Below are 27,016 nucleotides of genomic sequence, written 5' to 3' on the forward strand. Positions count from 1 at the left end.
AAGCAAACTTTGCCAACAGGTTAGAAATCCTTGTGGACTGGCACCACTTGGATTAGACAGGGTGGAGTGTGGGGCAGCCTCTGCTGAAACAGGAGCTGTGCCGACATCTCCTGCACCTGGATGCAGCTGTGAACACTGGAACGACTGGCCCAAGCTGGGGACATTCCCTGGGGATGGCCTTGTTGTATGTTGGGGTGGTGGCAGGGCAGGACACCAGCTCAGCTGAACAGGAGAGGGACAGGACACAGCACCACACAGTCAGATCCTGCTGTGTTGTGCTCTCGTGCTGGTCATCAAACCCTTTGGTCTCTCTTCCCCAGAGCTCAGAACCTGTGGCCAGTGAGAAGGATGTGTGCTCAGCTGCCTCTCCTCCTCTAAAAACAGTTCTGCAGTGCCATTAATGTTTGTGCAGTAAAACAAATGAGATGTGAAAGGTGGCCAGATAGAAAATACAAGAGTGATCTCTGCTGTTTGTATTCCCCCTGCAAGACCGCAGTTGCTTGGTGGTGTTTTTTTGCCTCAGTAGAACCTAAGGAGAACCTACTCTGAATACTGATCTCTTGGTTGTTTTTTGTTGGGGTTTTTTTTGTTTGTTTGTTTGTTTTTTGTTTTTTAACTGTGAGGAAAAAAGAAGGGGTGTGTAAACCTAGGCCACAGCTAATGGGCTATACAGAATGCTGATACTACTGCCTACAAACCTCCTTGCTCCTGACAGCAGGCAGGTTATCCATTTGTTCTGCTCTGTGGAGATGCACTCCCAAGTGTTAGGTTCTCATTCCCAGGTAAACTCTAAGCCCTGGAGCTGATCTGATGTACCTGCTGCCCATAAAGAGATGTGCATCCATGCCATGGTGTCCTCCCTGTACTGCACATCACCAAGCCCTCACATGCAGGTGCAGAGCAGAAATTGGAGGAAATAAAATCACCTTTTAAAAATAAAGGTTGTTAACATAAGGGAGAGGAAAAACCCTTTCCCTTGCCTAAGCTCTAGCTAGAGAAAAATGGATGTGGCAATGTCTGAGAGCAAAGGAAGGAACAGAAACAACAAGGGCAACCTTTCCTTCTCCTGCAGACTGATACCTCAGGGCTGCCTGCACCTCTGTCAGCATCTGCCTGAGCTGCTGCTGGGTGCTCTGAGCAGCTCTGGGCTGGCAGATTCCATACCCTCCCCTTCCACCATGCTTTGTGCCAAAGGGCAAAATGGGTCCTGGGGTGACCTGGAGGGAGCCATGTGCCAGAAGGCCCTTGTAGGATGCCAAACATCCTAATCTGCCCTTCCCTCTTTTTGTCTTGCTGCTTGCATGCCATGCTCCCCATGGGAAGGCAAAGCCCCTGGCCAGCCCTGAGCCCCTTTCTCTGCTGTGTGGCTGTTGGCAGTGACAGGTCTGCAAGCCACCTTCTCCTCCAGCACACATATTAATGCAGACCTCCAGCAAAATTGCTCCCTCCTCCACTCCTTTGAGGTGGCTTCATTTGGGGCTTCCCAGATCAGAGCCCAGAACCAGTGGGCTATGCTGTGTCCTTGTCTCTCCCCAGAGCTGCAGGAGCTGGGCTGGGGTTTGCCAGTCAGGGAACTGGGGCTGTTCCTGACCTGGAGCACCGAGCACTGGAGGGGACAGTGCTGGGGACCGCATGTGGCTCTGCCCTGCCTGGCAGCTGGCTGCTCGTTCCTGCTTATTGCTGCACATTTCCCTCAGAACTTCATTGTTGGGAGGGCTGGGCATTAGATGAAGTTATGGATGTGGGTTTGGGGCTGTCTGAAGCTCTGTTGTGAACTTTCCTGACTGTATGCAGTCAGTATTGAGGTATCCCTGCCTGGTGCCAGGCTTTTGCTCCCTGCTCCTGACAAGGATCCCCAGCGTGGCTGGTAAAGGCCAGCATTGCAGGCAAAGCCAGTGTTGTCCTGAAACAGCAAACTTTGCCAACAGGTTAGGAATCCTTGTGGTTGCTGGGATTGACACTCATGGATTGAGCCCCCCGGGCTCTGTCCCACGTCCTCTCACCCCACACAGCTTTAGCAACCGGTTTAATGAGGCTTTTGGTGTGGTTTGCGTGTCTTTTGTGCTCCTTTGGGTGGGGCTGGGGATGGGAGCTGAGCTGCCAGCTCCGCTAGCCCCAGGAAGGTGTTGCTGGCCCTCAGCCTTGCATTTCCCAGGGGTGGCTGCAGCCCAGCACCGCAGGGCCGTGCCGTGGTTTCGGCAGCACAGCTGAGACAGGATCTGCTGTGGGATGCGGGGTGGATGTGCAGCTCCTCCTGGCCAGGGCTGCTCCTTTGCGTGGCCACAGAGACCCTGCACATGGCCGGAGCTGCTGGCACCGACGCTGGTGGAACAGCACATCACCCCCTCCTTCCCCACGATGCTCCTCCCCTGAACAACTTAACCTCTCCCCCTGCTCCCGATTCCCGATCCATACCGGAGCCGCCGGTGCATTGATTGGCGTCTCCGCCGGGCGATTATGCTGCGTGCCCGGAGCGCCGGGAATTCGCGGGGAGCCGAGGCAGCTGAGCAGGGCAGCGGGCGCTGAGGAGCGGGGGAACGCGGGGGAACGCGGGGCTGGCCCGGGCCCGGCTGCGGCCGCGGCCGGCGTGAGGCGAGGATGGGCCCGCGGCGGGGGGAAGCTGCCCCGGCACCCTCCGAGAGCCCCCTCAGAGCCCTGCCCCGGCCCCGGCTGCGCTCCGGGCGGCTTTGAACTTTAGAGGAGGCACTTGTGTCGGGAAAGGCGAGCGATGAACTGAAGATTAAACATGTATGGGAATTATCCTCACTTCATTAAGTTTCCTGCGGGCTTTGGCAGTAAGTGTTTTACTTGCGTTTACTGGGTTAGGGGGAGGAACTGATCCCACGGTGGCGGCAAGTGGGGGTGTAAAGAGAATTTAAAAACGTGTTTAACCTAGCTGGGATGTGGCTGTAACCTGCGGTGCCCGTGTGCTTGTGATCGAAGCTGTCCTGTGGTTTTATGTGCTGTGAACTTCTGCACAGCCACACCAGGCTGCCTGAAATTCTGCAGGCTCCGCTTTTGAAGTTTAGCGGATCGTTTGGGAAATGCGTGTTTGTGTTTGTGTGTGGTGGCGTGAATCTCTTCATTGTAAGAACATCAAACCGAGTAAGCATCTTTCCAATTTAATTTTTATTCACTTGTTTGAGGGGAGGGAAAAATTACTTTTCAAACCTGAAACACCTCCCGAGAAAACCTTAAGAGGGCTAATTCCTTGCTTTGCGGGGCTATCTCCTGCCCTTGTGACACAGATCCCACCATAATCGTGTGGAGCCGTGTCAGATTAGCCAGGGGAGGCTGCCCAGGAGGCTGTGACACCCCTGTGCCCACCGAGAGCGAGCCCTGGCTGCAGGAACCGCCGCTGCTCTCGGGAAATGCACTTTGGGATCACTCTTTATGTTTTATCTGAGGTTTTTCCCCTTGCCCTGACACAGAGGGAATGGGCTGAGGAGCTGTAGGTTGGAGAGCTCGGCTGCGAGGGGCTGGGAGCACCCACTATGGACTGCTGGAAGTACTGATGGAACAGAAAGTGCATGTGTGTGCAAAGTCTTGGTGCCTCTGGAAAGCTCCTTAAGTTGTTCCCAGCCCTTCAAGGTGGGGAAATGCCTCCAGGATTCACTCTGTGTATATCAGCCTGGTATTTCTCTGCTGGAGAAGCAGTTCCTGCAGACATCACATTGCACATGGGATGTTCTCACTATGTGTGGGGTTTTTTCCCCTCCCTTTTTCACCAGATGCTCACCTCTGGTAATTCTCCAACTCCAGGAAAGTATTGCATCAAGTTATCCTCGAGTTTCACAATAGCTTGACTTTCCAAAATACCTTTTTAGGCTGTTTGTGCAGAAAGGGGATGGCTCGTTGGGAGAATCTATTGCTCACTGGTGGTTTTAAGGACCCAGCAAATTCAGCTGAACTCTCTCCTACTGCTGCAATAAGAACAAAACAATGAAAGTGTTATTTGTGTTTAATTTATTTCTATTACAAACTTGCAACAAACCAAAAGAAAAGTGACAGTCAAGCTGATCTTCATAGGAACCAGGCAGAGATCCCTGTAGGGACAAGGGTCACAACACTCAGCAGAGCCTTTGGGAGATTTCTAGGAGAGGAAATTGGTAATAGGAGCAGAGGGATTTCTGTTCCAGCAGTGAAGGTGAAGAGATTGCTCTCTAACAATTCAGTATATTGGGAGTTTAACTTCCATTTAAAGTATTAAACTGGGGTTTTAACCTGCTTCCAACTTGGTATTGGAAACAGAGGCGTTTTCTGTATGTGAATGCCTGGCAGAGATGCAAAAGCATTGGCCAAGTTTTGTTTGGGATGCTTTAAAACAGTCCCTCTGTCCTGTCTTGTGCTCCCTGGATGGAGTTTACCACTGCTGGCCACACTCCCCTCAAAGCCAGAGGGCTTCCATGTCCCTGTGGCAGCTTGGTGAGGTGGCAGCTCCCTCTCCTTGGGTGAGGGGGATTCTGGCTGGCTGAGAAAGCAGTGCCTGTTTTGGCCAGACAGCTTTGAGCCTGTGTGAGAGGGCAGCCAGGCTTTGGAGGAGGAGGAGAGATGGTGATGACCACGGGTGGAAGGGATCTTCCACTGCCTTGGGTCCTCCCCACAAAGCCTGTGCAGGCAGCCTGCATCTCCATCAGGCCCACCATCTGTTCCTGGTGTTTACTGCTCCCCATCCTTGGAAAAGCCATGAAACTCTTCCTGGAACATCAGGGTGCCAGGGCAGTGTCCACACTAAGCTGTCAGCTTGTAGCATTCATTGCAGGGTGTTGCTGGAGGGGAAGTTAAGAAGTTAAGGTGATGCAGGTTTTGCTGTTCTTCTTGCACTCAGATTTCCTTTAGCTCTGAAATTCTGGGCTTCAATTTCAGCATAATGGCAAAAAAAAAGGCATCTACTTGCTGTCTTTTTCTTTGCTTTCAGGTAGCTGTTGCATCTGCTTTACCTTAATTTTATCTGCATTCAGGTTAGAAATAAGGTGCATGTTTTTGATGGGGTGTGCAACACTCATTTTGATCTTACACATCTGAATAGCGCCACCAAATTTGTCTGAGAAATACATCCACAACTTGGTCATAAGCACATGATTTGTGATGAGAAAAGGACAATCAGACTCCAAGGTGTCACAGATGAGTTTGTAGAATAGCAGGGAAAATGTTCAGATGAATCACCCTTAGACATCTAAAGCAGGAGATGTGCTGGGCTACAGAAGCAAAGAAAGGAGCAATAAAAATGTGGTTTTAGTCTCCAGAAGGATGCATTTCACCCCGAGCCCAGCTCCCAGGGCAAGGAAAGATGCTGTGCTGGCTGTCCTCTCTCTCTGGGCACTCTCTGGCACCGTTGGTTGGGGACAAGAACTAACTTGGCTCCTCCACAAAGTCTCTTTTATTGGTACTCATGTAACTTGGCCTGTGGCCACACCACCTCCGGCTGCAATCTTGTCAGCTCTCCCAGGCAAAGCAGGGTTAGGCCAGGTCGTTTAGGGGATAGGGAGAGGAAAACCCACTTTGTGCTGGACTGGCTCTGCTGCCTGGCTGGCTGGCACCTTTTTCACATGTGATGGTCCCAGGTTTTGTGACCTGCAGGATGCTTTTTCCCCTGGATGTCATGGCTTGCTGTGTCCATTCCTGTAGTTGTGGATGTGAGGATGGAAAAGAGTCCTTTGACCCAGCAAAGGTATGAGGAAATCCAGTGACTGGGTAACTCTGGTATCTAAGAAAATGAAACTTTAAATTTTGTGAAAATTTTTCTTTTAAAGCAGGAGACACCTGCCTTCAGTTGCCTGGGGCAACCACAGGTCTTGCAATCAGTGGGATCCGTTCTCCTGGGGACCTGTAGCCTCTCCACAAATTCAAAGACAACTGTAGGAATTTGTACATGTTTATTCCTGGTGGCTGCTGGCCAAGTGGGAAATCTGATCAAACAATCATGGGAAAGCCCTTCAGGCCTCAAATTCAACGACTTTTTCCTTTTTTTTTGGAGACAAGGAGCTTTATCCAACTCTTGTGTGTTACTGTGGTCACCAGGGAGATGTGACACCTTGTTAGGGTGAGTAAATTTGGCTTGCAGTTCTGTTTTAATTACTTGATGTGTAGTTGCTAAAGGAGTCTTTCCCTGGTGCAGGCTCAGCAGCAGATGCTATTTTGAGGTCTTGGCCTGATTGGACTGAAGTTGGACAGTGGGTCAATAGCTTAGTAAGTCCAAGGACATTTGGACACGACACACAGCTTCTTGTGGCCAGGTTTTGGATGGCCCCTGTTTGCAAGGGAGGTACAGGAGCATTGCCAGAGAAGAGAGGAAGCAGCTCTTCCCACCACCTGGAGAGCTGAGGGAAACTTTCTGCTGCCCAATGTAGGTCCCTGTTGGAGAAACCCCTGCTCCCATACGTGCCACTACAGCTCCTGAGAGTTTTCCTCCTCATTTTTAGTGCTCAGGGAAGGCTGCATTATTTATTGGCATGGAGTTGAGCAGGAAGATGGAAACACAGAGGTCACTGGACCTTAAAAGCAAGGCAAACCCACTAACCTTTCTGTGGGATATTAGCAGGGCAGTTTGTACTTTCTGTGGGAATCTGCTTGGATGGTTAAAAATATCCCCAGAAAGGGAAGAGTTTTTTGGTCCATCTTCTGTGTATTAAACAAAAACAACTTCTGCAGTCCCAGCAGCAGAACTATGCTGGATTCCAGTTATGGTGGCTATCCTGCTACCATCACTGCAGCCACTTTCAGGAGTGTTTCAGGTATTTTCCCTTTCAAGGTCGTCCCCAAGGACGAGCTGTTTGCCAGGCTGCACCTCCCACGCACACTCGTGCTCCTCTCCTGAAATCAGCCCTTCTCTGCCTGTCTCTTCCCACTTCTAAGTGCTTTCTGATCTGCAGAGGATGAAGTATCTGCAAAGTCATGTGTCAGGCAGGGCAGCTCACACCTTTAAATGTTTGTGAACCTTTTCTCTGAAGCCTTGGGAGCATAAGTGTTTTTCATTGTTTGATGAGTTCCAGCTTTTTCTCTCTGATACTAAAAAGGAAACTGTGACTGTTGAGAGTATCATCATCTCTAGGCTTGCCAGGGCTCTTCAAGGATTGTTTTAGGCCTTAGATGAGCTCAGACCTCAGTGCTGAACATAGGTATTTCTCTCAAGGCTTTGCTGGGTTTTAGAGCTGAAGGAGCATTGTCCAAAACAAACCTGCAGCCTGTGGTGGTTAAACAGACAGTGTGTGCAGTACTTGGATGTTTCTGCTCTCTGCATTTTGATTCTTCTTTCTGCTCAGGTGTAACTGCTGAAGCTGGTGTTTGCTGCCATTATTTGTGTGAAAATCAAGACAGTTTTCTTGGTTGCAGCCTGGTTCCTTCTCTTCCTACTGCATTCACCGAGATATTTGGGATCACTTGTGTGCTCCTGCAGAAGAGAAGTCTTTGTTTCCACACCTTCCTCAGCTTCACCTGTGAAGTGCTTGGAGCACAGAGGTGCATCCAAAGTGCCTTTATCACAAGCTCACCTTGATTCAGTTTCTCTGTGCTAGCCCAGACCTGGTTGTCTAGAGTTGGTGTGGTGGACCTGGAGCTTTTGTGCTCTGCAGGTGCATCTGTTGGACACCTACACATCTGCTGGGATGTAGATGGTGGTGTTCTACTGCTGATTGATGAGGCCATTCATGCAAGTTTCCTATCCCTGGATTAGGATTTTGTTAAAGTTGAAGATGAAGCACAGTTGGAGTGGAGTATCAAAGCTTTGTGTATTTGCTCAGTAGCTGGTGGGTGAGGGTAATGCTGTTGCTCATGTCCTCAAGGGCAGCAATTTCAAAATGCAGAGAACTGAGTATTTCTTGGGGTCTTTCTTCATTATTTTTCCTGATGTCAGCAGAGATGCTTAAACTGATATTAGATATGATCCTTATTCTGAATGCTGAAGCAACAATGATGGACACTGTATTTGTGTGTGTGTGTGTGTGTGTGTGTGTGTGTGTGTGTGTGTGTGTGTACTTCAGCTGCTCCCTGCCACAAACAATGCTGTAATTTGCAGAGCCACTTCGAAACAGTCAAGCACCCAGAACCAAATTCTTCTTTCTTAAGCTTTGCCCCCTTCAAAGAGAAGGCTGGAGCGTGTGCTTCTGTTTAAGGCAGCTTGTGGAGAGTTGATGGAGGCACTGGGTTCTCTGGGCAGTGCATGTTTGCAGCAGAAGTACTGGAAAATCCACACAATCCTCCTGTCCTCCCTTCCCCTGCTCCTCCAGAGAGAAATAAATACAAAATTGAGCTGTCTGGACTTGGACAGGAAACTCCCTGTATTGTATTAGTGGGGTGCCCCGTGGCAGGAAGGAATGATGCATCTGACTCCATGTTCTTAGAAGGCTAAGTTATTATTTTATGATACTATGTTATAGAAAAGAATACTGTACTAAAGACTACAGAAAGGATACTTACAGAAGGCTAAAAAGATAATAATGAAAACTCGTGGCTCGACACAGCTTGACTGTAATTGGCCAATAAGTCAAAACAATTCACATGAAACCAACGAAACAATCTCCAAACACATTCAACATGTGAGCACAACACAGGAGAAGAAAATGAGATAAGAATTTGTTTTCCTTTTTCTCTGAGGCTTCTCAGGTTCCCAGGAGAAAATCCTGGGCAAAGAGATTTTTCAGAAAATATGATGGTGACATACCTGTCCAGGCATTAATTTGGAGAAGAGAACAGGGAAGAAGGACAAACAGCCCCACTTGTGGATCAGAAACAAGCCAATAGTGAATGCAGAGTGGGTGGTGAAAAGCAGCAGCCAGCCCTGATGCTCAGTGCAGGTCCCAGCTGGCCTTCCCCAGCTGTGTGGGGACATGGCCAGCGTGGTTGGTGCCCTGTGCTCGGGGCGTCCCCGTCCCTGCTGTCACCTTGCATTACCTGATGGACACTGCAGGCCTGGGTAAATGTCACCTGTGCCCCGTGCAGCGGGGGTGGCTGGCTGGGGCTGGCTGCAGGACTGACTCCTGGCTCCCCAGCCCACCCTGCTCCATCCCACAGCTGCTTCCCTGCTCCGGAGCAGCTCCTCCCCAGCTGCAGGAGCGTTGGTGGTAGGATGGTCAGGATGGATGGAGAGCAGAGATCTCTGCAGCCAGGTCTGGAACTTGTGGGTTATTGCAAAGGGCCTGGGTGCAGGGCCCTGCTGGGAGCTGCCAGCCACAGCTCAGAGCAGGCCCCAGAGAAGTAAAGAGAGAGAAGGCAAGAGCGTGGTACAGAGGATGAGAGAGAGCAAAAGAGTAAAAGAGAGTGAAGTTCCCCTTGCAATACCATAAATCTTCTGTGCTGAATATTCTAATTCTCACTAACCAATCTAATACAAGATACAAATCCTATAGCATTTACATACAGCTGTAAGAATCATTACATTACCATACTGTGTTACATGTTAAACCCTAAAAACTCCTCTTTGGGCCCCTTGTGCCAAGCCAGTAGGGTCTGCTCTGACCCTTGGAGCTGTCTGCAAGCAGAGGGTGTTGTTCATCAGAAGGGGATCACCTTCAGCTGGCCATGCCATTGTTTTCCAGTTGTTCAGTAACTGAGGGATCTCAAAGCTTGCTTTCATTTCAATCTCACTTATAGTTTCTATATTCTCAAAATCTTTTGCCAAGCAATCATATTTGTAAGGCTTTCCTGTCTCATCTTCCCCAACATCTAGCCCTGTTCCACTGGCATTTGTCTGTCTCCCAGATGATGAGAGAAAATACCTGCACTAAAGCCATTCCATCCCAGTGAACCCAAGACCTTTCTGGGTTCTGCTGGGAGATGTGGGACACAGACCATCAGTATATTCTTGCAAGTCATTTAATTTAATTATTTTCTTTCAAAACTTGGCTCTTTGCACAGTCCAAACCTCCCTGGCTTCTTTGAACTGAAACAAGTTTGAGTGTATTCAGCTGAGCGAATAATTAACCCCAGGGTCAAGGATGCTTTGGCTTGGCTCTTCCTGCACACCTTTCAGCCATGAAAATTGCTCCTCTCACAAGCTGATAGTCTGCTAACACTCATTTCTTATATCCCTCTCTGAGCACTCTAGCCTGAAAATGAGAAGCTGAGAGGAGGATTTTCCCCAGGTGCAGGAGAATGCATTTCTTCTGCTCCTGTGGTGGATGACTTAGCAGACTTATCCCAGAAAGGGACTGGAAGTCAAAGTTTTTTGTTGTTTGTGGGCTTTTTGTCATCATTGTTGTGCTTTTCTAGATGGAGGCTTTATTCCAATTTGTAACAGATGTATTAAGTTGTTGTTTGGTAAATGGAAAATAACACTGCTGGATTTGACCAAGGGTTTGTCAGAGCCTTGGCAGGACAGTGTAGCCAGACACTGTAAGAACAAGCATGTTAACTCTGGTTTGTGTCATCAGGTCCTGGCAAAGCCTGGCTTTACACCTCTGTGCTCTCCAGTAGGTATTTTCATTTATTCTTCTATCTCCACCAGCAAACACTCCTTTGTGCATTCACACTTCCTCTTTGGTATCTCATTGCTGGGATAACAGAGGTGTAACAGGGTAAAACCCTCCAGGCTTCCTGGCTTTGACCTTTGATCCCATCCTGGGGTCTAGGGGATCCCCCTGGGCACAGCCCTGAAACATTTTCCCCTTGGCAGGGTCACAGCCCACGGTGGGGCTTGGACTGGCCAGCAGCCTCCTGGTGGGAAAGCCTTGCTCTGGGTCCTTGTGCAGGCTGGAGCCTCTCTAATGGAGAAACTTGGCAGAGACAGCACTCCTGAAAGGTCTGGCATAAAAGCAAACAGTTAACTCTCCTGGGTGTCTTTCCTTATTGGTTTAAATCTTCTGCATGATACTTTCAAAATATGCCCTTTTCTGTGTTAATGGAAAAGGATGAAGAATCATTCTTCCTGCTCAGCTCTCCTAGTGTGATAGATCTCTGCCCAGGATCCCCTGCAATGACTTATTTTCCAAGCTGAGGAATCCTCAAAGGCAATGTTGTTTACCTAGTTATTTAAAGAGGCGTAAAAGCAAATTCTTTCTAGGTCTGTGCTGCAGCTGCTGGGGAGGACTGCATGTTGTGGTACCACAGGTGATGAAAAATGCATTTGATTTTCTCTGAAGCTGATAATGGCCCGAGTCAGGATGGTCCTTTTAAGCCCCAAGAAACATCTGAGGTGCCTGTGTGAGCTGAGTGCTTGCTTAGGTAAGGGAGGGTCCAGACAAACAGCACAGCTTCTGCCCAGTGCTAAAGGCACTCTGTCCCTGGGATGAAGGACTGGAGCACTTGGGATCCATTCCAAGGCAGGGATTTTGCTGTCTGCTAGCAGAAAACAGGCTGTGCGTGTCTCCCTGTTGGTGGCAGGGGGATGTGGGGTGACTCTGTGGCAGCAGGCAGAGCCCTGCTCCTGCCTCCAGAGCGCCTCGCTGCCTCTGAGGCTTCTGCTGTTGTCATTGAGCCGGCTTCCTCCTGCTGCACATCGCTTTCCCACCGGGAGAATTGATCCAAAAAGCCAAAGCAAGAATTGACAAAGACCTTTTCTCCCCCTCCCTCAGCAGAATTAAGTCTGAAGCGGGTTGATAACGGCGGATGGAGTCCTCCTTGACTCTGACAAATGTCTTTAATGTTATTCAGCAAGCTGACCTTTTCCCGTCTTTATTGTGCATCTTCCCTTTGAATCAGATTTGATTGTTACTTCAGGTAGAATAACAAACACTGTCACGTAAATAACTTTGCAGTAATGTTAAAAAGAGGGAAAAAACCACAAACAAACAAAACACCCAAGCGCTGCCTTACTTGCAAATGCAAGGGGAGAATGTATCCTCTGTGCCAGCCATGAAAAAGCAGCTGTGTGACCTTCCCACACAACATCTTTGCCTTGCTACTCCAGGGAATCATCTCCTGTGTTGAAAAACCAACAGAGAAATAATGGTTCACAGAAATGTTAATGACAGCTAATGCTAACTAGGGCTGGTAAATTCTAAGGGAGGGAGAAAAGGTCATGGAAATCCTTAAAATGCACCTAGATGCATGACCCATTGGGACTAGTGGGCATTTGATGCCTGAATATTTGAGTCTGGTCCTACAGAAGACAGTATTTAGGCCTTGGCTGAGCTGTTCAGCCTCAGAGTCTGCCCTGAAGTGGCAATGATCAGGGTTATATTGTTTTTTACACCACCTCTTCCTCAGCAGGGTTCAGGGCAGACTGATCTTGTGTGGCTCAGCTTGGTGATGTGCGCTGCAGCTCTTCAGCGTGGAGGGAGGAAACTCTCTGTCCTTGTAGCTGTGAGGGTGCCCTGGCCAAAGTGGCACCCTCACAGCTGCGTGGCCAAAGTCTCTGCTCTGATTGTACAGATGAGGAAAAGTAAAGGACAAATTGTTTTGGGGCTGCCTTGCCCTGAAACTTGCATTGCAAGCGTGTCATGAGGCATTCCTGGCTTGCTCCAGCTGCTATGGAAGATGCTGGCACCCAGCTTTGGGAGTGAACATGGGAAAAGGCACAGTGGAGACACAGTGGGTGGGGAGGGGGAAAACTGAGCCATGGGAGCACAAGGCCAGAGCCACCTCAAGGAGCAGGAATGCTTCATCATAAGACTTGTGGAGCATTCAGAGTTTCCAGGCTGGCTGGTGAGGATTTCAGGGTTTCAGAAGTGTGCTGTCCCTAGAGCTGGCTTGCACAAAAGAAATGGGACCTCAAGGAAGAGTTCAGAGCAAACTGAAAATCAGCCTGAGGCAGGCAGGCAGTGGTGCCTTCCTCCAAGTCTGCTGAGGCACTGAAGTGGAAAAGGAGTATTTTGTTATTAAGCATTATCTCCACAATAACTTTTGTTGCTGTATATTGCGGATTCTTTCGTTTCTTTCTTCTGCCAAGGTGGGGATCAAATGTGTGAGATGGTATTTCTTGTTTCAACTCAAATGTTTTTTAGTTCTTACTTGATATTACAATCTCAAAAACTGTGAGTTTTACAGCACTTCACTCTAACAAGCTAAACATGGAGTTGTATTTCTTTCTCTACAAAGCCTTTTAAGGATAAACTGTCTAATTAAGAAATGACAATTATTTGTACTTTTAACTCAATAACTAATTACCCGTGACTCACAATGCAGATGTTTAATTTTTTATATATATCTATATTTAAAATTATTATTATTATTAAATATATATTACAATATATATAATAAAATACTGCTCAAACTCATGAAGAAGAAGGTAAAGGAGAAGGACTATTTTTTACTCTAAAGCTTCTTGTTTTATATATTCTATATTAAAAAAATATATATATTATATTATATATAATTATATATAATATATTATATATAATTATATTATATATTATATATTATTATATATAATATATATATATATTATATATATTATATATATATTCTATATTCTAAAACTTTAAACTCCAAGTTTTCTACTATGTGATATTACACACTTCTATTCAAACTACACACTCATAATCTTAGTTTTAATCATTTAATTTTGGAAGTCTTCTCTGTGGTCTCAGGTTAAATGTAGTATTTTCTTGGGGAGTCAGCACAGAAAGCCTCAAATCCTCAGTAACCAGTGTTCCAACAGTATATAACTGACTTTCCTGTACTATAACCAACATTTTGTTCTTTTCTCTTTACAGTGTGCTTTGCTGCTTGGTTTTGAGGCTGGGCTGGCATTTTAAACTGACACAACCTGTGGTATATTGGTCCCCTGTGGCAGGAAGGAAATGATGAATTTGACTCCATGTTAAGGCTAATTTATTATTTTATGATCTATATTATATTAAAGAATGCTATACTAAAACTATACTAAAAAAATAGAGAAAGGATACTTACAGAAGGCTAGAAAATAATAATGAAAAACTTGTGATCTCTTCCAGAGTCCCAACACAGCTAGACCATGATTGGTCATTAAGTCAAAACAATTCACATGAAACCAATGAAACAATCACCTGTTGGATAAACAATCTCCAATCACATTCCAAAGCAGCAAAACACAGGAGAAGCAAATCAGATAACTATTGTTTGCCTTTTTCTCTGAGGCTCCTCAGCTTCCCAGGAGAAGAAATCCCAGCGCAGGGATTTTCCCAGGAAATCTGATGATGACAACAACAAGGCTGGGCAGCCGGTGGCTGTTTCACTCCATCTCTCCGTTTCTCCCTGCAGATTCCCCGGTGCACGCCAGCTCCACGTCGGTGAGCCTGTCCTCGGGGCTCTCCACGGGGAGCCCGGTGGTGGAGGGGCCCCCCAGCTTCCTGGAGCCCCCCGGGAGCGTGGCGCGGGCGCTGCCGGCGCCCATGAGCGCCCTGGGCTCGCCCTACAGGGTCATCACCTCCTCCCTGGGCTCGCACCCCGTCGCTCTGTCCTCCGCCCCCGGCGTGAATTTCGTGGCACACGCCAGCCCACAGGTGGGGATGCGATGCTTTCCTTGCTACAGTTCGGTGTTCAGGATGGGTGAAGTCCCAAAAGTTGAGGGAGAGGGTTGGGTGGTGGGGAGTTTGGCCATTCAGACCTCAGCTGGAAAGAATATTTTCTAGCACGTGAATCTGCATTAATCAGCCTTGCACAGACACGCAGGCCACACCAGTTTTAAAATACCCTACAGGATTCTTGGGTTTCTGTGGTTGAAATGGCTCTCGAGGTATTAGAAAGTCTTTGGTTCTGCTTTTCAAGGTTGTTTATTTTCTCTTATCTGTTACATTCTTTCTCTGACCTGCTGAGATCTGTCCAGTTGTGGCACACTGACTGCCCTTGGGATGTTGTTAACTTTTTATACTTTTTATACTTAGTTTTTATACTAAGAACTACGTGTACTTTATTTACAATAATTTTCCAATACCTATCACCTATGTTAGACAGTCTGTCTCTACTCTAAACCAATCCAAAAGTCTTACCATCACAGCAGAAGATGGAGGACAAGAAGAAGAAAAGAAGAAGAAGAAGAAGGACAGGACATGCCCAGATTCTTCCATCTTGCCTCTTAAACCCCCATTCTAAATCCCCAAATTCTACATTTTCACCCTGTGACAAATTCACTATCATTCTACTCAAACTCTTGTGCCTTGTAAATCTTCAACAAAGTTGGTAATTGTTTCCATGGGCTAAAATCAAAGGCACAGGTGTTTTTGACTCTGTGCCAAGGTCTCTGAGCCCCCTGCCAGGGTCTGGAATCACCCAGGGCAGCCAGAGCAATGTCCTGGGTTCCAACACAGGATGAGGGAAGAGAGCTAATTTCCAGTTTTGTTCTTGCTGTGGGTGCAGTCCAGCTCCCCTCTGCTGCAGTGTATAATTACTGTACATGGAAACACGATAGCCAAGGGCTGCAGCATGTGAAACATTGCCCTTCCTCCTGCAAAAGGATATCTGCTTCATTCGTTTATCTGGAAAGGAGACAGACTTTCTAGGGAGAGACAAATGTTAATGCTAAATGCCAGCCACCTACTGTGGCTGGCATATCAGCTTGGCCTGAAGCAAAATGAAGCACTCCCATCCTTACTGCCTGTGCTCACGTGGGTGCTGAGGTTTCCCTTCCAGACAGGTGTTAGGGCTGGTGCCTCCCCAGAGCCATGGGAGGGCTGGGAGCCTCCCAGGGTGGCTCTGTGGGATGGAGACATGCTGCTCCAAAAGCCTGGCACTGCCTCCTGCATTTCTGGTGGCAGTGTGGCATCTTGACAGAGAGCTGAAATGTTCTGGGCATCCAGATGTAAGTGAAAATTCTGCCTCTTAGGAGTGAGATTTTGTGTTTTATTAGTGGGACCTGAAGGTGGGAAGTGCTCAGAAGCCTCATGGCTCCTGCTGAGGAAAAAGCAAGGAGGTGGTCCCTGGTTCTCTGTCCCATACCCTGCTGCTACTCCTTGGAATGCCTGAACCTCTTCATAGTGCCTGGAAGGCTGGGAGAGGATGGCATGAGCTGAAGAGCTCTGAAAGAGGATGAGGTTTGGCTTACCTTTCTCCAGCATCCTCAACTCCTGTGTGGGCCTCAGCTGTCAGCAGTGGGAATGCTGGAGGATCCCTCCTCCCCTTGCAGCACCCAGCTGTTCTCCATGGATCTGATGGTATTTGTGCCCCTGACATCGAGGACAGGAGGGTTGGACAGGAAATTGTGGCAGCACTGGCTGGTTGGAAGCCTTTCCTTTGGGACTGGGGATGCTCTGGGAAGTGGTTTCCCCAGCCTGGGCCCTGTGCCAAGTTCCCAGATCTGAGGAGAAGGTTCCATTTGTGTTGCCTCTAATGCAAGGAGACAGCTGGGCCCTGGGGATTCAGCAGGGAGGCAGCTAATGGATTTGGGTTCAAGCAGTTGTCCCAGATACCATCCATGATTGCACTTCACCTGCAAGAGTCAAGCTCTAAGGACACTGATGGATAAAACTGCCCTGTGTGTCCCCCTCCCCTGTACCCTCTCTCCCTTTTATTCTTTCAAAGTGTAGGCAGGGAGGAAGAAAAGGTGGTACCCGAGTTCTGAGTAACATTTTAAACCATAAAAAGTTCCTCCTGGCTCAGCATTTTGCCAAGATGATGGACACTTGTGGGGAGGAAGGGGTTTATTTCTCCTTTCCTTAGCCTGGATTTTGAAGCATAAGGATTTACAGTTGCCAGTGCCTGGTTTGAGTCTCTGCTGGGGAGATCAAACCTCTGTTCCTCTGGGCAATTTTTCCCAATACACTTATATGTCCTAGTGGAGCAAAACAACTTGGCTCCTGATTTTTGCTGGACAATTTTTATTTTCCATGTTATTAAACCTTTGAAGCTTTGAAAATGAAGGGATAGCAGTGAGGGAAGATAAGAACAAGCTTCACCTTTTTTATTTTTCTAATGACAAGTCCAAAAATTCAAATGGGATGAACCCTTGTTCTTTACTGAAATTTACTGTGGAAATTACCACTTTTTTTTTTGTGAGAAATGTACAGTTTCTTGGAGCAAATGGAGAACTTTCAGCAGCATGCATGAAACTACTGTTTTAAATGTTACAGAGATTGCAATGAAGGCTTGAGCTGGGTCTTCATCCAAACCATTGTTTTCTATGCCTGCTTCTGCCTTCTTTGAGCTGATAAATTGGTACAACTGTTCCATACAAACCCAGGGATGGAACAACCATCCCCAGCCCTCAACCCACAGCAGTGGGGAAGGTGATTTGGTGGTGGATGGTGGGCTTGGAGAGAGATTGTTCTGCCCAGACAGCTTTTGACAAGACGTGCTCAATGGCCCTTAACCCTCCCTGCCCTGCCTGACGTGGCTCCAAAGCAAACAGCAATAAAAGGAAGCCCTGGGCAATGTCAGGCTTTGGTCTCTAATCAATGTGGGTTTGTAACCTTTAACTTCAGCAGCCAGGAGCAGCTCCTGGGGATCTCAGCTAGGGGCTCTGCATCATTTGCCTGCATCTCACAGCTGCTGATTTTTAGATGCTCAGCCTGATATCTTTTTTGTTTGTTTGTTTGTTTGTTTGTTTGTTTGTTTGTTTGTTTTAATAATCTGGTAACACCAAATCTGCCATCTATGATAGTGTTTGGGAACCTAAGTCCCAGAGAGTCACCAAATGGCCATGTTTTCATGTGTATATGCAGATACTATGAATCAGGGTAGATAACCCACTAATTTTTATTTATTTTTTCTTTTTAAGCACCATTACAGCTTCCCTAGGCATGCAGCAGTGCAGGTTTGATTGTAACAAATCACCTGTCTGCAGAGCTCTGCTTTACTAACCTGTTAGTGCTTGTGGCTGCCAGCAGCCAGCAATCAGCATCCTCTAATGAAGCAGCCAGGATCCCACCAGCCTCACGGCTTGGAGGCTGTAACTGAGCAGCTGAGGTTAGTGCCTGCCCTTTTCCAGCTCTGCTTAGTCCTGGCTTTGGTTACAACATCAGGCAGTGTCTGCTTTAGTGCCTGCTTAAACCCCTCCTGCTGGATTCAGCAGGGATGTCTGTCTGCCCAGGGCAGCCCCATGGGGATAAGCTTGTGGGACAAGCCTGGCAGGAGCAGCAAGGGAAGGGTCAGCTCCATTTGGGGATGGTTTCACTGAGATGTGAGTCTCTCCTCTCTAACCTGTCTTGTGGTTTCTGCAGCTCAATGTCCTGAACAATGTCAGCAGCTCGGAGGATGTCAAGCCCTTGCCGGGTCTCCCAGGGATAGGGAACATGAATTATCCATCCACAAGCCCAGGATCCCTAGCCAAACACATCTGTGCCATCTGTGGGGACAGGTCCTCAGGTAGGAGGCTTTCTCTCTTGGGGAAGGCTTTGTGCAGTGAGAACTCTCCTGGTGCTCCTGTGCAGCACTGAGCAGTGTGGAGGCTGCTGGGGCCACACTGCCATGGCAAGCTCATGGCTGGGCCTGGCTGGCTGTGTTGCAGATTAGTGCCCAAAAGTGAGCAAACCTAAACACTGTGCTCTTCTCCCTCGTGTGTGTAACCTCATTTTACCTTCTGTCCCTGTTTACCAAAGCTAAATCTACCAAAATCTCTGTGTTCCCATCTCCCTGTGCTTTGTGTCAGCTGGGCTCTGGCTGTGTCTGGGTTTTCTGTCATACCCCAGTGAGCCTTGCAAGCCCTCTCCATATCAGTGCACCCCTTTTGCTGCCTGTAGCTGTTGTGCAGCTCAGATGCTCCACATCACTCCACTGGCATGCAGCCCCTCCTTATCCCAGGAAAACAGTGGTCCTGTGGTTTGACTGCTGCTGCTAAGACTCACTGAAGCCAGTTCAGGCCTGCCAAGGTGATAGCCTGCAGTTTTTCCACCTTTGGATTTGCTTTGAGCTCCTCCATGCTGGAAGGAAAGGCCAAAACCTGCCTGCCCAGCCATTCCTTTGCCTCCCCAGGGAAGCACTATGGGGTGTACAGCTGTGAGGGCTGCAAAGGCTTCTTCAAGAGGACCATCAGGAAGGATCTGATCTACACCTGCCGGGATAACAAGGACTGCCTGATCGACAAGCGCCAGCGCAACCGCTGCCAGTACTGCCGCTACCAGAAGTGCCTCGCCATGGGGATGAAGAGGGAAGGTAGGGCTGCTTGGAGCAATGGCATTGGAGACATTTTCCTCCATTCATTAGGATAAATCAGGCTCTTGGTGGCCCTCCAAGGCTGGTGCATTCCAAAAGCCCCCACTGAGGGCATCAGGGGGTTTTGGACCTCATTACACAAAGGAAATGAGAATTGTGGTTTAGGTTGGAAAAGAGTTTTAAGATCAAGTGGAACCATTGGCCCAGCAATGCAGATTGCACCACTAAACCCTGTCCCTAAGTGCCACATCTACCTGTCCTTTAAATACCTCTGGGATGGTGACTCAGCCACCTCCCTGAGCAGCCTGTTCCCATGTTGGACAGGGTGCAAAAAATTCTTCCTTCTGTGAAGACTTTTTTCCTAATAAGGGCCAATAAGGGAAGAGATTGATGGGGAAGCTGTTACAGTGTATTTTTCTTCTCACCTAATCACACACACTGGTGAGTATCAAAGCTTTTAACTGATTCTGACCCAACCTTGCCTCTAGTTAGTGACTCTTAATGGCTTGGACCCTTTGGAAACCTTTAAACCTCTGCTGGGACCCAGCAGTGAGGGGTCCTGCAGACTTCTTGCCTCCTTTGTGAAGAGCAGCTTCCATTTTTTTGTTTTTAATTTGCTGGCTTCATTTGTCACCACCTAATTCTTGTACTGGAGGATAAGGGTGAATGATTTATTTCTATCTCTCATTTTATAGTTCTCTGTCATTTCCCCTCTGTCATTTCCATTCACCTGCTGAGCTGGATTGTCTCCCAAATTATCCTAACAGATGCAAGGTCAGGAAGTGACAACCAACACAGCATTTAAGCTCCTTTTTTCTAAGATAAAGTAACAGAGCTGCCCAGGAAGTAGCTGTAACACTGGTCATGAGCTGATCCTCATCCTGCAGCATCACCAAAGCTGTGCTGCCTCAGCCTCACAGGGCAGCAGGGGACTGCACAATGCCAGGCTGGAATCAAAAACTTAATCCCAGGCATAGCTCCCTCTTCCAGCCAGGTGCAAAGTGGTTCAGAGAACCAGGGTGTTAGCACAACTTCCTTTTGCAGAGAGTGAAAATTTAAACCCCAGGATCTTGGTGGATCCTGTGGGAGTTTGGCTGCAGCAATCACAGGGGCTTTTTGGGAGCTGCAGAAACTGGGGACAGAGTGCAGCTTGAGTTCAGGGGCTGAGCGATGGGACTGGTATTTCCTTGCCATGTTCTTTCTTCCACTAAGACTTTGGTGACTTCAGAAACACTTGCATGGCTTTTCCTGTCCATTGCTCTGAAGAGCACAAATGTTCCCCCCAGCAGGCTGGCAGATACTTGTGTCCTGTGTTGCCCTCCCTCACAAGCACCAGGCTGGATGCCCCACTGATCCATCTCCTTGGGTGCTGCCACTTCACCCCAGCAGTGAACTAAACAAATATAATGCCTGCTGGTCACTTCTTAAGCAGGATTGTTGTATTTCCCTTTGGGATTTCATAAAATAAAAAGTGTACCCAGGACTTTTGTTGCATACAAGGTACACAGGTCCTACACTGGCCTGTCTTACACACACTGCAGCTTTGGTAGTTAAAAACTGAGCTTTGGAGAGAATGTCATGACTCTGTGCCTTCTTTAGAAAACATACAAAGAGTGGTGAAGGGAGTGAAGGTGTTGGGGTACTGATGTAGGAGGAACTTTCTAGTGGGGAGGATCAGGAAGAGAGGTGGTGAAGGGAGAGGTGATGCCAGGGCTGGGCCAGACTGGGTAGGATTTTGCTCAGGAATGAGACAAGCAGCAGGTGTGAATCCAGCTGGGGGTTTGGGACTGTCTAGCCCTGCTGCTGGATGCTCTGGCTGCTGTGGGATTGTTGAAAACATACTGGGACTGTTGGAAGCATGCTGAGAGCACAAAAAGCCTGTGAGTGCAAGAGTGCTGTGAGTGCTGCCTCCTCCAGCACCCAGTGACAGCCGAGCCCAGGCTGCCACCTGGAGGCATCAACTCCTCTTCCCTCTGTTCTGGAGCTTCATACTTTGGAAATCACAATCTTTGGTCAAATTTGGAGGCTACTGGTCTGCAGCAACCTCAGAGTTCTTGATGTGGGAGAAGCCATTTTAATGGGTGAACATCTGAAATACCCATTTATTGTAAAATGCAGGTCCACTGATGAGGGGAGAGAATGATGCATCTGACTCCATGCTCTCAGAAGGCTAATTTATTACTTTATTATACTATATTTTATTAAAGAATATTATACTATACTATAAAGAATACAGAAAGGATACTTACAGAATGCTAAAAAGATAATAATGAAAACTCCTGACTCTCTCCAGAGTCCTGATACAGCTTGGCCCTGATTGGCCAAAGAATGAGAACAACTCACAGCAGAATCCAATGGAACAATCACCTGTGGGTAAACAATCTCCAAACACATTCCACACCAGCACAACACAGGAGAAGCAAATGAGATAAGAATTGTTTCCCTTTACTCTGAGACCTCTCTCGCTGCCTTTCAGCTTCCCAGCAGCAAAACCCTGGGTGAAGGAATTTTTCAGAGAATGTGAATGCCACCCCCATTTATTTTCTGTTGTCCCCTGCTTGAGGGGGTTTCCATAATCCCACCTGTGGGGACCCCCTGTGAGCAGGTGAGCATTGCTGTGGCTGTAGAGAGCCGTGTTTGTGTCCCACAGCTGTGCAGGAGGAGAGGCAGAGGAGCAGGGAGCGCAGTGAGACCGAGGCCGAGTCCACGAGCAGTGGCAGTGAGGACATGCCCGTGGAGAGGATCCTGGAAGCTGAGCTGGCAGTGGAGCCCAAAACAGAGGCCTACAGTGACATGGGCACTGAGAGCTCGGTAAGCGCCCCTGGCAGCACCTGCAGCCAGAGGTCGGAGCTGGGATTTGAGCAGATAAGCACCATGTGAACAACAAGCATTGTACCAAGGGGGTTTTGCTCCACTGCACCTAAAAATCACCAACAGTTTATCTTTTGGAGATAATCTGAATGACAACTATATGTTATTTTCCAAACATTTTTTCCCCAGTCTTTTTTAGTTTCAATGAGGAATCTGGATGCTGGAGAGCCTGAGCCCTGTGCTGGCTTTCACATGTGCATAGCCCTGAACACTTCTTGTCTGCCCCTGGCTGGGGTGGAGCTGAACACAGCAGGTTTACTGCTGTGGTTTTACTGGTTTGGATGGAACTGGTGCTCATGCCTGTTCAGGAGCTGCTCCCTGGCTTTTGGATATGCCCTGGAGAGCAGGACTGGAGCCAGCCACAAGGGACTTGCTTTGCAAAGGGGTAACAAGCAAACAGAAGAGTCTAGCAACCAGCTTGATGCCTTAGGATTAAGCTTTTATATTTTTCAAATCCTGTACTGCTTTAGTGTATAACTCTAAATTCCATAGAGTGTCAGCTACTGTCTTCACATTTTGGTCAGACAAAACAACACCTCTGGGCCTGAAACTCAAAGACATCCTACTGCCTCAGGGCCCAAAGAGTGTAAACAAAAGTGAAATGGGGGAAAGCAAACTGAGGGAATATGACTTCATTACGTGAAGCTGTAATTGGAGGATTAACCCCTGATATGGAAATGGACCAAACTTATAATTGTTGGAAAAACTTAGCATTGTCCATCTTGGGTGTAGCCCCTCTTTTGACTGCCCAAGGTGTGCCTATTGAAGACCTTCAATAAATACTTGCTTTTATCCTCTTAATCTGGTCTAGCCTCTGTTTTAGGTGGTCACTCCAAGGCATCAAGCTGACTTGGCTGGCTGCAGAGGGGACAGTGGTAACAAATACCTGCTCTTCCCAACAGCACCCACCTGAGATTATTGTTAGTTTGGGTGCTGTTCTTGTGGCGTTGAGTATTGTTAACTCCATTGTGATTATCAAAGACTTTCCATTGATGAATTCTCCTCTTTTCCTCTGCTCTTTTCCTTTTGGTACCCCTCTCTGTTAGACAAATGACCCTGTCACCAACATCTGCCATGCTGCTGACAAGCAGCTCTTCACTCTGGTCGAGTGGGCCAAGCGCATCCCCCACTTCTCCGACCTGACGCTGGAAGACCAAGTCATTCTCCTCCGGGCAGGTAGTGTCCCCCACCTGGGGCTGTCCCTGCTGCCCCTGTCCCTTCTCTGGGCTGTGTGAGAGCCAGCTAGGCTGGGTGGTGAATGTGCAATCCTGAGCCAATCCATTCCTGCATGTCCCATTCTGAGACACAATGAGAGGTTGGCGGAGGCTGTGGATGGGATACTAGAATCTGTTGTTTGTACAGAGATTGGAATTGCTAGGGCTAGGAATATGTTTTTTAGGAAGAAAATCCAAAATATATTCCCCGTTTTCGTTTTTGTGATTTTAATTGTTTTCCCTTTGAGCCAGTTTCTACTTCTTGCTTGCTGCTAGTCAGGGTCACTGAATCATAGAATATCCTGAGCTGGAAGGAACCTGCAAAAATCATCAAAGTCCAACTCCTGGCCCTGCCCAGAACAACCCCAAGAATCCCACCAAGCATTTTCCAAATATTTCCAAAGGATTTCCCACCTCTTGCAAGGGGTGCAGCTGGTACCTGGGGTGCCAACTCTCCCCTGAGTTTAATCCAAAGCCAGCAGGGAGAAACCAGCTCTGCTGCTGGTTGTGGAACTGCTTTGTGGCTGGACTGCCTGACGTGTCCTGCCCTCCTGTGCTTGCAGGCTGGAATGAGCTGCTCATTGCCTCTTTCTCCCATCGCTCTGTGTCGGTGCAGGATGGGATCCTGCTGGCCACGGGCCTGCACGTGCACCGCAGCAGCGCCCACAGCGCTGGCGTGGGCTCCATCTTTGACAGGTACGTGGCTGCCATCCCCCAGCAGGGCTGGCCAGGCTGGCTCTGCCTTCCCCTCTCAGTGGGAAACGTGTCCTTAAGGGGAACTGGAGCAAAGCCTTTGTGGTTTGGGGCAGAAGTAGCTTGGAATGAGCAGGGGATGTTTGACTGACTTAAAAAAAACCAAGAATGGGGCGAAAGCACAGTGGGAAGGGATTTGCAGAAGCAGATGTTGGGTTGGGTGTGCAGGGGGAGGAATGCTTCTGTCTAGAGAGTTCGCTGTGGCTGTATCTAGGCCTAATATTGCTCACCAAGGACTTTAGATGGCAAAGCCTTCAACCCCAACTTGCTTGTGTAACAAGTGCATGCATATTGTCCCTGCCATGCCTGCTCCCTGCCTGGCAGGACACTGCCTCACCACTCCTTCACACCTGGCACATGTAAGGACAGTGCCCATGTTTTGCACCACACAGCGAAAAGTGGAGAAAACCCATGTGGTTTTCCTTGAGTGAGTGCAAATTGGGAGTGCTGTGTGCTGAACAAAGCGAGAACAGGAGCAAATTTGATGCTCAGGATGTTGCTGATGCACTTGTAGAACAGCAGCGTGGGGCATGGCTGTGCCTCAAAGATGCCTCTCTTCCTGCAGAGAAGAATTGAGGGTATTCCCAGTGCCTATTTTCAGTGGAGAAACTGGTCTCTGATTGTCTGCTCACCCATGTTCCCCACATGCAGGGTTTTGACAGAGCTGGTGTCCAAAATGAAAGACATGCAGATGGATAAGTCGGAGCTGGGGTGCCTGCGAGCCATTGTCCTGTTTAACCCAGGTAAGCCCGAGGCTGGGGACAGTCCCAGGTGACAAGCACTCCCTCTGGGCCACAGCAGGTCACTGTGACAGTAAGCATCAAGGCTGCAGACAGATTTCATGCTTTGGGTTGGAAGGTTCCTTGAGGATCATATCATTCCACCCCCCTGCAATGGGCAGGGACAGCTCCCAGCAGACCAACATTTGTCCCAGTCCTCTCCTGCCCGTGCACACAGTGCAAGGACCCCCTCTGCAGAGATCCTTTCCCCACCTGTATTTCCTCCCCTGACCAGATGCCAAGGGTTTGTCCAGCCCCTCAGAAGTGGAATCTCTGCGGGAGAAGGTCTATGCCACGCTGGAAGCCTACACGAAGCAGAAGTACCCCGAGCAGCCAGGGCGGTGAGTGCCCCCGGCAGGGCAGCGGGATGCCCACCCTGCAGAGAGGAGCCTGGCTGTGCTGGCTCTGCCTGAGCCGCACTGCCCAAATCCCCAGCCCTGAGGGTGCCGTGGAGATGGAATTCTGTTGCTTTCCAATCCAATCCTACCCTCTGCTGGCCGAACTCTTGAAGCACCGGCAGCCGGATCGGTGCCGGCGGGATCTTCTGCTGGTCTTGGCTCTGGCTGTCGCCACAGACACTGCCAGTGGGCTCTGGCTGTCACCACAGACACTGCCAGTGGGCTCTGGGCAGGGGGAACAGGGAACAGGCTGCCAGCTGCACCCCCTTCCAGCTGTGCCTCCAAACCAGAGGCAGTGCCTGGCAGCTGAGGGGTGCACACCCTCTGGGAGCCTGGGGAGTTTTTGAAGGTAGATTTAAATGGTACCATGGAGATACAGGTTGTGTTAAGATGTTCAAATCTGGATGTATCTTTTTTTTTTGTTTGCTTTCTTTTAAGTTTAAAAAATGCCGAATTCCATTTTGGAAAGCTACATATTCCCACCATACGAGACAACAAATGCTTATATTGAAAGCTTAAGGGAATCTAAGTCTGAGAATGCCCCAAAGCATTTTTGGGGGAGAATCTGGGCTGGTGCAGGTTTGGAAACAGGTGGGAGAGGGCAGGCAGTGCCTCCCTTGTGCCTCTGACTCTGCTCTTTCCCAGGTTTGCCAAGCTCCTCCTGCGCCTGCCGGCACTGCGCTCCATCGGGCTGAAGTGCCTGGAGCACCTCTTCTTCTTCAAGCTGATTGGAGACACCCCCATTGACACCTTTCTCATGGAGATGCTGGAGACACCCCTGCAGGTCACTTGAGGGTCTGTCTGGCCAGAGCCTGGCCCCCCTGTGCCCCTGCAGAGCCTCCTGCCCCTGTGCTCTGAGCCTGTGAGAGCTCCAGAGCTGTCCTTGGCCCTCCGCTCCTCCTCGCTGGGATTGTGGTTTTGGACAGCTGTAAATCACCCCCTTGAGCCCTCCCTGGCCTGTCTGGAGGGGTCACAGATCCTCTACCCAGCTAACCACCCCCCTGCCCCCCTGTACAGATAATTGCTTTAAATTATTTTTTCATTCTCAATAAAAGTCAACAAAACAAATAAAATATTACGAGTGAGGCACTGATTGGAGCTGGCAGAGCAGTGTCTTCTTTTGCTGTGGTCACAGGTCCAGCTTGAGGTGGGGCTGAGGGTTCCTCCTGACACTCTTGGGCTGCCCAAATCAGGGCAGGAATGTCACTTGGGATATCTCTGCTTGTGCTGATGGACACAGTCCTCTGGCTGAGAGAGGACAGGTATTGCTCCTTCTGGTTTCTGCTAAAGAAAGACCAAGAGAAACTTGCTGCTGTGAATCAAAACTTTTCATTCCACCATCTTAAAAAAAGAAACTCTTGGACTCCTTGAATTCTTTGAAGTTCTAAAATAATATTTAAAGTAAGTTTTTAATCTGTGAGAGGGTGGTTGTCTGGTTTTGGTTGGTTGGTTGGTTGGTTAGCTTGGTGTTTTGTTTTTCTTTTCTGAGCTACTCTAGCCACTGACAAAAGAACCAAAATGTTTCATTTTGGTCCAGGTGGAGCATTTTGAAGTGAAGCAGACCTTGTGTGCTCATGGATAACTTTCCATTTTCCTGATTTTCCTGAAGCTTCACGCGTCCTAGTCTTTTTTTTTCTCCCCCTCCATATTTCTGCTCTGGAAACAACTTCACAAACCCCAAAATTTATAATCTCCCATGAGTGAAACTTGCAGGGAAGGAAAGAACAAAACCCTCTAACAAACCACCCTCCAAGGCTTGCCTGCTCTTTCCCCTGCTCCAACAGCACCGCTGGAGCTCCCCATTGCAGCCGAGCTAACCAGAGTCAAACGAGTTAAAGACATTAATTTGTTCAATATGCAGCGCTTATCCTGGTGGGAAAATGTCCTCCCAGGAACCCAGTGAAACTGTCTGTATTATTATTCATAAAACAGGTGTAGTGTTAAGTGATCTGCCCCTCCTGACCCTCTCAGCAGACAGTGGGGTGAGATGCAGCTTTGGCTGTCCGCGTGACAGATTGCGACGCTGCCGGCTCGGGGAGGTTGCAGGGAGAGGAGGGCTGAC

At 48.6% G+C, this 27,016-nt stretch overlaps 1 protein-coding gene across 1 annotated transcript; it reads left to right on the plus strand.

Annotated features, from left to right (window-relative positions):
* The first annotated feature begins 2,409 nt into the window (after positions 1-2,409).
* On the plus strand, positions 2,410-26,047 carry RXRG (retinoid X receptor gamma). Its single transcript, XM_036387812.2, has 10 exons — positions 2,410-2,795; positions 14,116-14,357; positions 18,009-18,153; positions 18,760-18,939; positions 21,590-21,750; positions 22,857-22,986; positions 23,588-23,720; positions 24,429-24,520; positions 24,792-24,897; positions 25,600-26,047. Exons 1-10 carry the CDS (start codon positions 2,747-2,749, stop codon positions 25,745-25,747), a joined length of 1,386 nt encoding a protein of 461 aa, XP_036243705.1. The 5' UTR covers positions 2,410-2,746; the 3' UTR covers positions 25,748-26,047.
* The last annotated feature ends 969 nt before the right edge of the window (positions 26,048-27,016 follow it).

This window comes from Molothrus ater, chromosome 9 (assembly GCF_012460135.2).
Source record: "Molothrus ater isolate BHLD 08-10-18 breed brown headed cowbird chromosome 9, BPBGC_Mater_1.1, whole genome shotgun sequence".
Taxonomy (NCBI): Eukaryota; Metazoa; Chordata; class Aves; order Passeriformes; family Icteridae; genus Molothrus; species Molothrus ater.

Coding starts and splice junctions, on each gene's coding strand:
- RXRG (XM_036387812.2), top strand. CDS start 2,747: ATGTATGGGAATTATCCTCACTTCATTAAGTTTCCTGCGGGCTTTGGC. Junction 18,940..21,589: donor CATGGGGATGAAGAGGGAAG/GTAGGGCTGCTT, acceptor TGTGTCCCACAG/CTGTGCAGGAGGAGAGGCAG. Junction 23,721..24,428: donor GTGGGCTCCATCTTTGACAG/GTACGTGGCTGC, acceptor CCCCACATGCAG/GGTTTTGACAGAGCTGGTGT.